This window comes from Leptosomus discolor, unplaced genomic scaffold, assembly GCF_034619465.1.
Source record: "Leptosomus discolor isolate bLepDis1 unplaced genomic scaffold, bLepDis1.hap2 HAP2_SCAFFOLD_130, whole genome shotgun sequence".
Lineage (NCBI taxonomy): Eukaryota > Metazoa > Chordata > Aves > Leptosomiformes > Leptosomidae > Leptosomus > Leptosomus discolor.
In genome coordinates this window covers 103,716-118,668 of record NW_028237748.1, presented here as the reverse complement: position 1 = coordinate 118,668, position 14,953 = coordinate 103,716, and the positions used below count along the sequence as shown (strand labels likewise).

The 14,953-nt window shown below is 57.0% G+C and overlaps 1 protein-coding gene across 1 annotated transcript in view; it reads left to right on the top strand.

Moving 5' to 3' along the window:
• The window catches only part of LOC147413073 (RING finger protein 17-like), a 63,703-nt gene that overhangs the window by 2,006 nt on the left and 46,744 nt on the right, over nt 1-14,953 (top strand). The window contains exons 5-7 of the mRNA XM_086480700.1: nt 6,907-6,940; nt 7,178-7,267; nt 7,873-7,926. Coding sequence (XP_086336826.1) covers nt 6,907-6,940; nt 7,178-7,267; nt 7,873-7,926 — 178 coding nt within the window. The remainder of the gene's footprint in view (nt 1-6,906; nt 6,941-7,177; nt 7,268-7,872; nt 7,927-14,953) is intronic.

The following is a 14,953-nucleotide window of genomic DNA, read 5'->3' as shown; positions in this document are numbered from 1 at the left end:
GCCCTTGTGTTATAATCAGATCTGAATTTTGAATTTCATTGATAATTAATTGTTTTGAATAAACAACTAATTTCTTATAGTTAATTATTTCCTGATTCAATTAATTTACATTATGGTAAGGAGTAGACAAAACCTCACTTATGCTAAGAGACAGCAGATGCAGGCCTTAGGAAGATGGCCAAAGCTGAAGCTGCTGTGGATTGGGAAACTGTACAGAACACAGAACGAGGAGGGAGGGAGGCAGGTACAAGGGGTGAAATTGTACGTTCTCAGCTAGTTCTCTTATGTGATGAAACCATCGAAACAAAGGAATGTTGCTGTGAAGACTCTCCCGTCCTCCCCATCCTAATTTGTATATCAGAGATTTTGATCAGTAAAATAACCAATGATTAGGTTAGGATAGGACTATTAAGAAAGTTATAGAATAGGGCGGACCAATCATTGTAACTGTCAAAATTAATAGCGAGCATAAGATGCATGCTTATGTTAAAATCTGTTAAAGATCCTGACTTTGCAGAAAAAGGGTATAAGATGTTGAATTTTTGATGTAACTTTGAAGCCCGTCGGGTGGAGCTGTCCCTGTGCTTCCCAGCGCTGCAATAAAGACGTGCCGGCTTATCTGCAAGTGTGTAGATAAATTTGTCGTGATTGCGACCCTCCGTCCACACTTGGGGCCGTGTCACCCCTCTTGTGCTCCGGGTGCCTCCCTGTGCCTGTGCCCTCCCACCTTCCATCACTGGCGTCACTCTTTTGCTTCCCTGTCCCTTTCTTCTGTCTGTTCTCATACCCTGCTCCCTCTTCGTCCCTCTCTGGTTTCCAAGCCCCTCTCTTGTTCTGCTATTCTACCTGCCCCTTTGGTTTTCCTTGCTCTCCCTCTGTCCTGCTCCCTGCCCCTCTTTTTTCCTTCCTCTGTCTCTGTCCTGCAGCGCATGGCTGGTTTTTCATTCACTGCCTCTTTGTCCCAATCTGCATTCCTCCTTGATGTTCCCAATCTCTCTGGCTTCTTGCCTGAGATGCTTTTTCTCTCTTGTTTGTAACAGGAGACGCTGTTCTCTAAAAACATAACGGCATTCTTTTGGCAAGCCGCTGAAACATTGAGAAGATCCCCTCCTGGGAACACTCTGCAATATTCTTCCTGTCTGCAAGTGGCACCTGTTCATCAGAATGGATTCCAGAACCCAAGGGGCAGTTAACCTCCAGAAGTCTTAAACCTTCTGGGGAATCGCACGGACTATTTCTTGCTAAGAAGATGAAGGCTCTGTTGTTCCAGCTGTCCTTAGTGTTTCGAGACAACAAGCACTTGCACTGGTACTTGTTCTTTTCTGATCTGCGGCTCCTGTGAATGTTTCTCCAAGTTCTTGGTTTCCTGTCCGGGTGACTCTCCAGAGGACTGTAAAAATCAGTCTTTGTGGAGACTCTCTGTGCTGCGGAGCTGCCTGTATCGTTGTTGTCACCCAGCTGCCTACAAACGGCTCCCAACCCCAGACAGTGGGGCGGCATTTCTGATCTGCTGGAAGGGGGTGTCTCCATTTTTAATGTTGTTTCTTTCAGGGAGCACTGTGAGCGTGGCAGATCCTAAGCAGAAATACACTCGATTTGAACAAGTCGGGCAAGGGTAAGTCCAGTCACAGCTACTTACACAAAATCACGGGCCAGGTATTTTGCTGGTGTGATATCAAGCGTGAAGTCGGGCAAGCTCCAAACGTGTTCAGACCCTGGGCTTAGATTCTGCTGTCTCTCAGTACTGATCAGAATTGGTGCCTGTGGTCAGAAGGCATCGTCAAAGAGCACTTGATGCTGGCAACGTCTTGTCTGCAGCGAGGGGCAGGACCTGGAAGATCTACTGTCCCTCAAGTTTGTGGCACCCGTTTGCTTGTTTTCTTAGGGGAAATCATTTTTGTGTGTCTCAAAATAATACGGCCACGCTAAAGAAAGGAGAAAAATCTTTATTGCCTGAAAGAGCAACTTAGAACCTGATAGCTGTCAGATAAATAACACTTCTCAAGAACACTTCTTTCCACTCTTTTGCTTTAAAAAAGTATTTAGTGATCAGGATTATAATGGTATAGTTTAGAAACTGCAACCAGAGGTTAAATATTCAGCTCTCTTTTCTGGCAGAGGTAGTGAAAACCAACCATTCAGTAATACATGCAGTGTCAATGCACTGTCCTTTCCTCAGTTGTCTGGCACGTGTGTTCAGGGCTCTCAGAATGACTGCATGGTGTTGCCGGAGTTTTGCAGATAGATCCAAAGAAGAGGTCTAAGAAGGCACAGCTAGACTGTGCGTGTGTTACATTCTCTGGAAAAAAATCCACACACACCCCCTGCAAGGAAAAAAAAAAAAAAAAAAAAAAAAGGAAAAAACTAAACCCCAACAGAGCAAAACTGGAGAAAAGGGGAAAAGAATGAAATCTATTATTTTCCAGTCTCTGTAGGCACCCTGCCCTTCAGTTTTGGACTGAAAGAATTTAGTATGAACTCTGGAGATTTGCACCAGCCCTTTTTCTTCCTCTTGGACCTAAGTTTTCACTTGGATAGCCTGCATGGCAGGGGGCTTCTGGGCTGCTGCGCTGTGCGCTGCTGGCTGAAGGAGTGGAGGAACCAAGGTGTTTTAGAAACACTACAGGCAGCAGAGAGCTCCTGTCAGGGCTTTCACTTCCAGGGTCTAAACCACTTCTCATGTCTTTGCTGCTCTTTTGTTTCTAGGGCATCTGGAACTGTCTATACAGCACTCGACATCAGCACGGGACAAGAGGTAGGTGTCAGCAGCCCCAGCAGATTTGGCAGGGGTTCAGCGCTTTCCCCCATGGTGCGAACAGCGGATGGGCTTTCGGATCGCCAGGAGATCTTTACTGCAAAGACTTCCACATGGCTGGGGGCTTGTGGCTGGGGGTGGGGGCAGTGTCCGAACACTGGGCTCCCCCCTGGGCTGCACATTCACTGACGGACACCCACCCCTCATCCTGCCCAGCCGCACGCCCGACGTGCAGCCCCCCAGCGATGTCTCCCCACCCACGCACCATTCCGTGCCCCTCCAGCCGTATGCCCCTCAAGACCCCAACTACGCACCCCTCCATTCCCATTTACCCCCTCAGCCGTGCCCCCCCCATGCCCTTCAGCCACTTTGGGCCGAGCTCTCCTGTGCTCCCCAGCCATGTCCCCCCACCCAGCCATGCCCCCCCCCATTTTGGGCGATGCCCCCTGAGCCCCTCCAGCCATGCCCCCCCCCCATTTTGGGCTATGCCTTCTGAGCCCCTCCAGCCATGCCCCCCCCCCCCATTTTGGGCGATGCCTCCTGAGCCCCTCCAGCCATGCCCCCCCCCCATTTTGGGCGATGCCCCCTGAGCCCCTCCAGCCATGCCCCTGCACCCCTGCTGGCCCCTCCCCCCGTGCTTTGCCCGCACCCCCGGGCTCCGCTCCCCTGCCCGCGCGCCCCCGACCCGGCCGTGGCCCCGCCCCCCGCCCCTCCCCATTGGCTCCCGCCGCGCCGCTCCCCTGTTAGTTTTCGAATATAAATAGGGGCGGCCGCGGGCGCGCGCCCCCCCCCCCTCGCGCACCGGACGGCGGAGCATCGGCGCGGCCCCGCTCCGCTCCGCCGGGGCCGGGAACGGTCGCTCCAACGGGTGTAATTAACGCCTCCCTTCCTTTCCTGCACTCGCCATGGCGGCGCAGGGCGGCCCCGGTGGCCGTGGGCTAGCCGGAGTGGCCAGGAGGCGAGCGGGCATGTCGCCGGTCACCCCGCTGACGCTGGATACGGACAAGCTGGTGGGACTGGGAAGGTGAGTGGAGACGGGGGGGCTGCCCCGCACCGCACCCCCCTCCCCCCCACGCGTGAATGCTGCCGGCTCAGGGCAGTGCTGAGCGCGGAGGGGGGGGACACACCACACCGCCCCACCCGAGGGGGGCACCCCGAGGGGTACCGGTGGGTCCCCACGGGCTGATCGCCGCCCCCGCCCTGCCCGCAGCCACTGGGACACCCCGAAGCGGCGGGTGGCGGGGCTGTCCTTGCAGAGGCGCCGGGCCAGCCCGTGCCGGGGGTCGGCAGCCTTGGGCTCCCCCCGCAGCTCCGTCTCCTCCGAGTCCTCGGACGCGGGTGAGCGATGGGTGCTGTTGCCACACCCGCCCCTGCCCCGACCCCCCTCCTCCCCGGGGCTGGGGGTGTGCAGGGGGAGCTGTGCCGGGGGGGTGGGCGTTGGGCAGGGGGTCACTGCATGCAGGGAGGGGGCTGGGAAGACAGGGGAGGGGTTTGAGGGTGGGGAAGGGTCTTTCTGGGGGTGCACGTGGGAGCCGGGTCCCCCGCTCTGTCTCAGCTCCTGGCCATGCTCTGAGTCAAACTGGGATTTTAAACGGGGATTTCCTCCCCAGCGCTTCCTTCCCTGTGCTGGATGATGGGTGGGAGCCCCCCCACCCGCCCAGGCCTGCACCCCGGGGGGGGGCTCGGCTATGGACCACCCCAGTGGGGGTCCCTGGGCAGGGTGATGTGGGACATGTTGGCCAGGATGGGTGGTCTCAGGGTCGTCCCTTTGCCATGCTGGGGGACGGGAGAAGCTTTGGGTGAGGGTCCCGCCTGAGCACACAGCAGATCCCACCCTGTGGCCCCCTCCCCAGCACTAGAAGGGAACACAGCTGGGGTGGGGGGGCTCCCCTGCACCCTGCCAGCGCCCCACAGGAGCGGGGGGGGACCTGTGCTGGAGCAGGGTCCCAGGGGCACGGCGTGCCTCCCACCCGCCCCACCCGATGCTACCCCTGCCCCTTGTTCCCGCAGGAGTGGGGCTGGACTCCCCCACGCAGGAGGACCCCGCGGCACTGGAGGAAGTGTGAGTGTCCCTCGCCCCGCGTCCCCCCACTCCGGGAGGTCTCCACCCTTGCCCACTGTGTCCCCCCTGCTCACCCTCCCCAGGCTGCCTGCAGTGCCCACGCTCAGCCTGTCCCAGCCTTGCTGGGGGGCTGTGCTTCCAGCTGTGCCCTCCACCCCAAAATTGATTTTTGGTGGGGGGTTGGTGTGAGAAACCACCTCTAGTGGGGGTGTCAGTGCTGGTGCTCGGCCCAGCCCTGCTGCAGGCAGGGGTCTGGCAGCGGGTGCAGGCAAGAAGCCTCTGCGGTGCTGCCGTGCCAAGTCCTCCTCTGGCAGGGACGGCCGGCAGACGGCTCGCTGCCTCACCACGCAGCGGGGTGAGGGTGCTGAGCACCTCCCTGGGCTCCCAGCACCCCCGCCTCAGCCTCCTTGGGGTGCTGCTGCCCAGGCCTGGCAGATTTGGGGTGTAGGGATCAGCTGAGAGCTGAGCTCTGCAGGGCTGAAGGGCTCTGGGTGCCACGCCGGTGGCTTCACCCACTCCCGGGGCCGTTGGCAGAGCCCCTCTCTGGCAGATGTTGGTGACTGAGTGACTGGGGGCAGATGGTGATGCTGGGGCAGCCTTGGGGCTGGGTGGGCTGGGCTGCAGGGGACACGCCAGTGCCCCCTTCGTCCTGTCGCAGTGTGCAGCTGCATGGCCATATGGCCGACGGCCAGCATCCCCAGCATCCCCGCTGCCGGATTTACATACAGGTGGAGAGCGGGCGCCACTGCCACCAGCTACATCTGGGCCCCGAGCGGGGTCAGCGGGGTGCCCTGGACCACCCCAGTGTGCTGCTTAACCCCCCAGCCCAGATTGGGGTCCCCCCGTCTGAAACCAGTGATTTCCAGATGGGGTTTTAACCCTTTGTGGGGCTGAAAGCCGCTCAGCTGCTCTCCCCTTGGGGGGGCTGATGACCGCTGTGTGGGCTGGGGTCCCTGTAAGGGCTGCGGCTGCCCATCCCCGGGGCTCCTGGGCTGCTCAGGCTGGGGCACGGGGTGCCATCCCCCCTAACCCTGGCTCCTCTCTTCCCGCAGCTTTGAGACAGCCATCCTAGAATCCAGGAGAGCTCTCAAAGAGTAAGTGAAGGGGCTCTGTCCCTGTGCCCAGACCCGAAAGCCAGGCTGTCTGTCTGCCCTTCCCTGGGGTTTGGATCAAGCTGTTGGTGTTGCTCAGTGGCTGGAGGAATTGCTGCCCTGGGGTCCTGTCCGGGGAGGTCTCACCCCACTGTGGGGACCCAGGGGACAAGGGGGTCCATGCCAGCTTCGGGGCGGTGGGGGGGGTGGGATGCTGCTGGTCCAGGGCATCTTCTCTCCTCATTCAATCCTTTTCTTTTTGCAGCAATAAGCTCCTTATCCGGAGGATCCACTCACTGCCAGTAAGTCCCGGGGGCTCTGCAGGGCTGAGCTGAGGGCGGCTGGATCCTGCTGTGCCCCTGGCTGAGCTGGGAGGAGGAGGAGGAGAAGGAGGAGGATGGAGCTGGGGAGCGCAGGGGCTGTGCAGCACCTCTCACCCCTCCCAACCCACCCTGCAGCCACAGCTCCTGGGGGCCAGCCCAGTCCTGAAGAACATCTCCCACTGCCGGGAGTTCAACAGCCACGGGGCCAGGGAGCAGAGGGGCCCAAGGAAGCCTGAGGACAAGGTGAGGGGGGACAGCAAGGCTGGGGAGAGGGAGGCAGGACCGGGGAAGGGGTAGGGGGATGCCGTGCCCACCCCCCCCTCCCCCACTGCTGCAGGAGGGGTTTGTCTTCAAGAAGCTGCAGAGGCCAAGTCAGCGCAGCCGGCTGCCCGCCAGTGATGGGGCTGCGGGGAGGGACCCCCTCAGCCAGAGACTCGGCTCTGCACCCGGCCTGCTGGTGAGAGGGGCTGGGGGCGCTGAGAGGGGGGCACTGGGGGTGGGTGGTCCTGCTGCAGGGGCTGCTGAGCCGGGACCTGCTGCTCCAGCCTCCCTGTTTGCACTGGAGACCTGTGGGTGTGGGAGCTGGGGGGATTGGGGTCACTGTGTCTGCAAACAGGGCTGGTGTGGGGCTGGCCCCACTCCTGAGCCATGGGCTGTGTCGTGTCCCCTCCCCAGTTCGACACCCCCAAGAAGGAAAACGCCGCCCAGGGCGAGAGCCCCATCATCCTGCGCCGGTGCTCCTTGACCTCCTCCATGTCTGAAGAGGAAGATGATGGCTTCGTGGAGATCCTGGATGAGGAGGAGATGAAAGTAGGGAGGGCTCCTCCATCTGTGCAGTTGGATGGACCCTGGGCAGGGGCTCCGTCCCTGCCCAGGGGGGTGCGAAGCAGCAGTGGGACTCGTTCCCTTCATGCTCTCCTCTGTCTCTCCCCTGTGGCCCCACCAGGTGCCCCCCCAGAAGAGCGATACCGACGGGCCACAGGGGATGGAGAACCTACTGACTGCGCCCCTGGTGAGGAAGGAGGAGGCTGAGCCGGTACGTTGGGTGTCTCGGGGGGTGGATGGGGCCCCAGGCTCCCCCTTCCTTGGGTCTCCAAGGTGGGGTCTGGGGGTGAGGGTCACTGGTTGGCGAGCAGCACACACCCCCCAGGGCTTTGGGCTTGTCCTGGGTGATGTGCAGCCACTAGAGAGGGACCCTTTTGCCTTTGTTCTCGTGGTGCTGGGGGGGGGGGGGGGGTATGTGGGGGGAATGCCGGACCCTTGGGCACCAACACGGGCTCTCTCCCCACACAGTGTCCGGTGAAGCGCGGCAAGTGCCGGCAGCTCTTCCGCTCGCCCTCGATGCCCAGCAGCGTCATCAGGCCCATCCTGAAGCGGATAGACCGACCCCAGGACCGGGACACCCCCGTCAAGACCAAGCGACGGAGGAGCGTGGCCGGTAGCCCTGGCGAGGAGGCGGCAGCGGCGGAGCCGGTGGGTGATGGGGAATCCTCGGGGTGAGGCGTCCTTGCCCATCCCGGGTGGGACTGCCCGGTGCCACGGCTCTGCCAGCGCCCTCGCTAACGCCGAGGGGGGTGTCTCTGGTTCATGTCCCCGCAGAAAGCACGGCTGCTGTGCTCCAGGTCTTTCTGCCACGAGGAGATGGAGAACCTGCTGGCTAACGACCATCAGGAGCTCATCGGGGACTTCTCCAAGGTAGGGCTGCTGGGGGTGCTGCAGGCTTGGGGGTGCCGCCTGCCCCCCTCTCCTGAAACAAAGGGGGACCATCAGTGGAGCCCTGTGCTGGTGCCAGAGCCCCAATACAGCTGGTGGCCCTTGTTTGGGACCAAGGGGACTTGGGGCTGAGACTTTCCAGCCTGAAGAGCCTGACCCGCTGCTCTTCCAGTGCCGCAGCGCCGTCCCTCTTGGGAGGGAGCAAACCTCGCAGGCGGGGGGTCTTCTGGGCTGGGGGGAGCGGGTGGCAGCCAGGACGTCTCCCCAGGGACAGATCCTGACCCAGCACCCGCCTCTCCTCCAGCCTTACCTTCTGCAGACGGTAGAGGGGAAGCACCCGGACCTGAAGTACATTTCCCCCGAAATGGTAAGGGAGCAGTGACCTCTTCCCCCAAAAAACACCCCCACAGGGCTGCCTACCTGCCCCCCCCCCCCCCCCCCCCCCCCGGTGACGGGCTCCCCCCACAGATGGTGGCAGTGCTGACGGGGCAGTTCAGCAGCCTCATCGAGAGCTGCGTGATTGTGGACTGCAGGTACCCCTACGAGTACGAGGGAGGCCACATCAAGGTCAGAACTGCTGCTGCGCCCCTCGGGGTTGGGGACAGGGTGGTCATGGGTGGGGGAGACACAAACCTGTCAAACCTCAGAGGGGCTGATGCCCCCTCCCAAAGGTGCTGAGCTCCCTGGAGGGGTTGAGAGCCTCCCCAAAGGTTCTGAGCACCCCTGGAGGTGCTGAGCCCCAGCTGGAAGGAGGAGGGGGGTGAAGGCATTCCCAGCAGATGGGGCAGAAGGGGGTCAGGGTATGAAGGCCCCCCCCCCCCCACCCCGAGATGAAATGGGAGGAGGGGGGGGCTGAAAGGGGCCCCTCTCCCTCGCCAGGGCGCCGTCAACCTGCCGCTGGAGCAGGACGTGGAGGAGTTCCTGCTGAAGCAGCCCATCGTGCCCTTCGACGCCAGCAAGAGGGTGATCGTCATCTTCCACTGCGAGTTCTCCTCCGAGAGGGGGCCCAGGATGTGAGTTTGGGGGGGTTGGGGGAGGTGGGGTGGACGCTGGGTTCTGCCGGACCCCCTGGACATGGCAGAATCCTATCTGGGTGCCAATCCTGTCCCCTGTCCCGCAGGTGCCGGTTCATCAGGGAGAAGGACCGAGCCTGTAACGAGTACCCCCACCTCCACTACCCCGAGCTCTATGTCCTGAAGGGGGGGTACCGGGAGTTCTTCCCCCAGTACCAGGTAAGCCCCCCTACCTTTCACCCCCTGTGTGGGAGGGGGGGCGGTCCCTGGCAGGAGGGTGAGAGTGCTGGGTGGGGGGAAATCACCCTCTCCGCTCCCCAAAACCCTGCCCTGTGAGGGGAAAGGGTCTGGCTCTGAGCATCCTCCATGAGGGTGGTACCTCCAGGGGAAGGGGGTTGTGCTGGGGGTCCTGGGGGGTGCTGGGTTTGCCCCAGGGGGTGGGGAGGGGGGCCTGCAGGTGCTGACAGAGCTGTGGGTGCCCAGATGCACTGCGAGCCCCAGGACTACCGGCCGATGGACCACGAGGACTTCAAGGAGGACCTGCGCAAGTTCCGCCAGAAGAGCCGCAGCTGGGTGGGCGAGCGCAGCAAGCGGGAGCTCTACAGCCGCCTCAAGAACTTCTGAGGGACCCCCGCAGCCCCCTGCCCACCCCCTACCCGGGGCTGCCGGCGCTCACGGTTGCCCAGCCCAAAACCTGGTTGCCCCCCTCCCCCCACCCCCCCCAGCCTTCCCAGCTCTGTGCTGGGTGCCCTGCCCAGCATCGCCCCCCTCAGCAGCGTGAGAACCGGGGGGTATGGTTGTGGGTTTTTACCCCTTTTTTAACCTAAACAGGGTTTAGGTTTTACCCCAAATGGTGGCTGGGGGCTGTAGCATGTGGGTGGGGAATGCCTAGGGGGGCTCAATCCCTGCCAGGTTGAACCTTCCTCTGGGAGTGGGGGTCAGGCTACCTCCCCTCCCCAGCATCAGGGATGGGGCTCGGGGGCTGTGGGGCAGCCCCCCAAGCCAGTGCCCCCCTTCCCCTTGCACCCTGGGCTGGGTGGGGGGTGGCTTTGCCAGCTTTGGGCAAGCCACGGGGCTGCAGCACATTCCCCCACCCCCACCCCCCCGAGCCCTGGGGGGTGCCATGGAGCTGGGCAGACCCTCTCTGGGAGGCTGGGTGTCCCCGTGGAAGGTGGGGACCCCCGTCCCTGAGGGCTGCGATCCCCCCCTCAGCAAAGTTCAGTTGGCAGAACTGTTACAGAAAAGCACTTAAACCTCCTTTGCAGCCAGGGGGTGCTGCAGGGGGTGGGGCTGGGGGGTGCCCCTTGTACTGGTCACTGACTATTTGGGGAGTTCCTTCTTCTGTTTTGCCACCCCGTTGGTTAACTTTGGGGGGGCAGGAGGGGCTTCACCCCCACCCCAGAGTGGCTGCTGCCAGAGCACCACATGCTGGGGAGGGGGGAATGGCCCCTGTGCCCCCATGTCTTGTCTGTTTTTATTGGGTTTTTTAAACATTTCTGTTTAATAACTCTGTGAGGAGGGAAAGCCTTGGCTCTGGTCTGTGACTGCGCTGCGAATCTGAGGGGGGTCAGGGGTCGCCCCCTGCTTTGAGGGTGGGGTTGGGGCGCTTGGGGGAACGGGAGAGCTGTTTAAAGGGGTGATGGCTGCCCTGTGGGGCTGGGGTCACAGCTAGACCAACCCCCTCAGGGCTGTGTGTGGGGCAGGAGGAGGGGTGGGGATGGTGGGGTGACCGTGGGGTCCCACAACTGGGACAGTGGTGTGTGGTGGGGGGGCACCCCCAGCTCCATTGTTGTGCCCCTCATGCTCGCCCTGCCACCTGCTGCCCCCCCCCAGGGTGATCCTGTGTCCCCAGGCCCTGTCACACACACCACCACCACCCCCCACCCCCGGGGTGATCCTGTGTCCCCCAGGCCTGTGACACCCTGACGTGCGGAAAAGACTTTACAACCCGAAAGGTTACACAGTAGGTGTGTTTATTGCGCGCAGATGCACGGGGGATCGCTCCACCACAAACGTGCATCCCCACTGTGGCCGCTTCTCCAGTATTTATCCACTTAAAACATCACCTATTTCGAAATGCCTAGACATATTCATGACCTGTCCCCCAAAAGGCCATTCCTTCCTTTCACTTCATTTCCATAATCTCTGCCTCGGGCTCCTCCTCGGGGCGCTTGCGCAGTTCCTCCTGGTGGTCCTGGGCAGGGGTCTTCAGGGATGAAGGCCATAGGTCTTCCTCGCTCTGTACTCCTCCCCTCTCCCCTGGAAGCTCTAATTTGGCTGAGCTTGCAGTCCCAGACTGGTTTCAGCCTGGTCTCTCCCTGTGTGCACATCTGGCTGTCTCCTTTTTGTTCTTGGTTAGAGATGGATGTTAGCGAGCCCTCCTTAGCTCTTAGCTCCTCCTGCCTTTGACGCCTTTGAGCCATGAATTAGGTCCTTGTTTCTGTCTTTTCTGTTTCCCTTATCAGCTTCTTTCTTGAGCAGTTTGCAGGGGTTAGTGACTAATTGCCTACTTGCATGCATGTTAGGTCTGGGAAGCAAGTTTTAATAGATTTAGCTTTTTTCTATGTAGCTCCCTATTAATATTTTCGATATATCTTGGGTTATAAAATATATTTTCTATATGTCCCCCTACCAATTCCCCCCTTTTCTATTGAGTTAAGTGAATTCTTTTACTTGGCTATTCTGGTTGGTATAATGCTTCGTACATTGAAGTTATTCTTCTAACTATACGCCAAACCCACATATACAGGGTCCCTACTAGAAATAATAAAATAGCGGTAGCTATCAACAACACTACTATTGGATGCATTAGGAGGTTGAAAAAGTCCGGTGTCTGAAGGTGACCACCCCAAAAGTGTATCCCACCATATGTGTTCCTCGTCCTTTTTGACCCTTTTCAAGACCCTACTTACCTCATTTGCCTCATGATGAACAGTTATTACAGTTTCCGGTCTATTATTCTTGGCTTCCTCTAATATCCATATTAAGTCTGGGTGTTTCAACAATCTTTTTATCACTGCTAGGTCTATCCCTATAGTTGTGGGTTCTAGTTCAGAAATCAGTGTATAGTTTGATCTCAGGATTTGATGAGAAACCACAGGAGCAAGGTAGCTAAAGTCACATCCTGTGATGGTGGTAAAATTACAAATACAGAAATTCGAGTGATTCCTGGTGTCTGTTTCTACTCCTCCTACAGACACAAAGCGACATGTTGTTCTTAAACAAGCACAACCTTTTCCTGCATAGACGACAACCGGTTTTGGACTGGCATTCGGGCGAATTTCAAGGTGACAGACCTTTTGGTCGGTATCCAGCAAATGTCTTGTGCCCTCATGGTATTGCTTTCGCAGAGAAATCCCTGTTGCTCTTGTACAACGCAGGATTCTAAGTCAACTGTTTGCCGTTTGTTCTCTCTCTTTCGGGCCCATGTCCTGTGTTCAAAAGGATAAAGCAAAGTTTGACCGTGATTTATTCCCATGGCTATTATGGGATGTATTACAGTCACTGATGCATTGTGGATAGTTAACACGAGGGCAGTGACTGTGTGTGTGGTGGGGTTATAGGTAAAGTTTACCATTTCCCACCAGGACTGGAGCTCTCTTTCCCTATCAGTGGCACTATCCCAAACTATCTTCCGTATCTCCGTGGGGAAGACCCCTTCCTCTCCTTCCCTTACAATAGGTGCAGTTATTGATTGCATCCACAGCTGGGCCTGGATGCAGCTCAGGGCCAATGAGATATTCCTTTGGAGCCCTCCAATTGCAGCTATAATGATATTATGATCCCTTATGTTTGTCCGTTCCCAGCCGGGTAGAACTTCCGACACCAACCATTGGTGAGCTCCTAGAGCTAATAGGGAGGATTGTGATGGCTGTTGTAATTTGGAGAGATCAGCAGTAGAGGCAGCTAATTTGTTCATTATCACTTCTGAATCTGTGGTATTTAGAACCCCAAGTCCTGTCCCTAACACCCCAGCTACATCCCTCGGTATTCGCCTTTGAAAAATACCCGTTCTCCTGCGTAGCCAAGTGGTCCACCCTTCATAGGAAGTCCGTAAGAAAGGGGAACACAATGGTTGTATTTCTGAAACCTTAATTTGCATCATCAGTTCCACCCTTTTTAGAGACCACTCTGGGTTAAATAATACTTGTAGCTGACCTGTATCTCTGATGACATACGGACCAATCTCATAAATCTTAGATTCAAGTTTAGTTTGGGTTCGGACTGTTTGAGTGCTAGTATCAGCTGTATAGGTTGTGCAGGGCCCCGCTGTCGTAGACGGTACAGCATCCATCTTCAATTTCAATGGTAATCCTATTTCACCACGTGCCCAGACCCAGGTTACAAAGACAGGTTGTGTTAGAGTAAAATTATGCCAACAATCCAAGATACTGCAAGGCTTTCTATTTGTTGTGTTTGTTATTATATTGGATACAGCTATCTGGTTTGCCCTTTTGTAGGAAGTTCCATTAATTCCTCGGCATCCTACGCTTATGTTTTGACCCCGCATTCCCTGCAGTTGAAGCATCATTCTCTGAAGGTCTGTGCTCCAATAATTTTTGGGCTACACTTCATTTTTATGCATAACCACGGTGGCAAGGCTTAAGCTTTTTCTATCAGAGAGCGTTCCCATATCCCCAGTATATTCAATATGAGCTTGGGTCCATGGCCATTCTGGGGTGTTACTGTTCGACCCTTGGGTTACGATAACTACAAATACAACAATTTTCCTGACTAAATCTTGGCAGGCCGAGTTACTAAACACTTCTGGGTGCAATATACTCATTTCGCTCAGCAAAGCTTTAGTTTCAGTTCATCCTCACCCTGTGTTACTTTCCAAGGAGTTTTAGGAGCTTTCTTCACTCAGGAGTGGTGAATCCAGGCGCTTTGTTCCCTGATCTTGATTGCCGTGAAAGAGGTAAGAAGCACTTGGTATGGTCCTTCCCACTGTGGCTCCACAGTTTTCTCTGTAAGAGACTTAACATACACCTAGTCTCCAGGTTGTATGTTATGCACTGACCCATCCAAACCCCTGCATCGGGTTCCAAACACCTGGTTTTCAAATTTACGAAGCTGTTTCCCTAATGCCACCATATAGGAAGTCATCAATTCTTCACCAATTTGTGAAGAGGTTCCCTTTTGTACCCCATAGGGTCGCCCATATAGGATTTCAAATGGGCTTAGCCCTTCCTTAGCTCGGGGTCTAGTTCGTATCCATAGCATTGCTAGGGGTAGAGATTGTGGCCAGGCCAAATTGGTTTCTTGTCCTAATTTAACAATCTGTTGTTTAATCAAGTGATTCATTTTCTCCACCTGGCCACTGGATTGTGGCCGGTATGGAGTGTGTAGTTGCCAATCTGTCCCTAGATGGTAGCTTATTTTTGGCACAGCTTTGGAGATGAAGTGCAGCCCTCTAACTGAGGACATCACTGCTGGGACTCCAAACCTGGGTATGATTTCTTGTAGCAACACCTTGGTCACCTCTCGAGCTTTAGCTGTTCTGCATGGGAAGGCTTCTGGCCAGCCTGAAAAGGTATCAGTTGGTACAAGCAAGTATTTATACCCCCCTTTTCTAGGAAGTTCTGAGAAATCAATTTGCCAATGTTGTCCCGGACAATTCCCTTTCCCAATTTGGCCCATTTCTGGTTTTGGGACAATTTTTGGATTAGTCTGGAGGCAAAGGTCACCTTGCTGAGTCACTTGTCTGAGAGTGATGTATAAATATCGAGCTGTCCCGTGTCTGATAAGGTATTTGTGTAATGCCTCCGCCCCCCAGTGTCCCTTCTTGTGTTCCTCCCAGACGAATGGCCAAACCATATAAGAGGGGACTATGAGTTTCCCATGTGATGTTACAGCCCACCCATCCTCATTGTCTGTTCCTTCCAAATCTGTGATTAACTTTTGATCCTCCTTAGTGTATTCTGGCTTACCTTCTAGGGTTATCTGTCCGTCTGGGACTAGTGCTCCCTCTACCTTTACTGTTTCTTTAGCTGCCT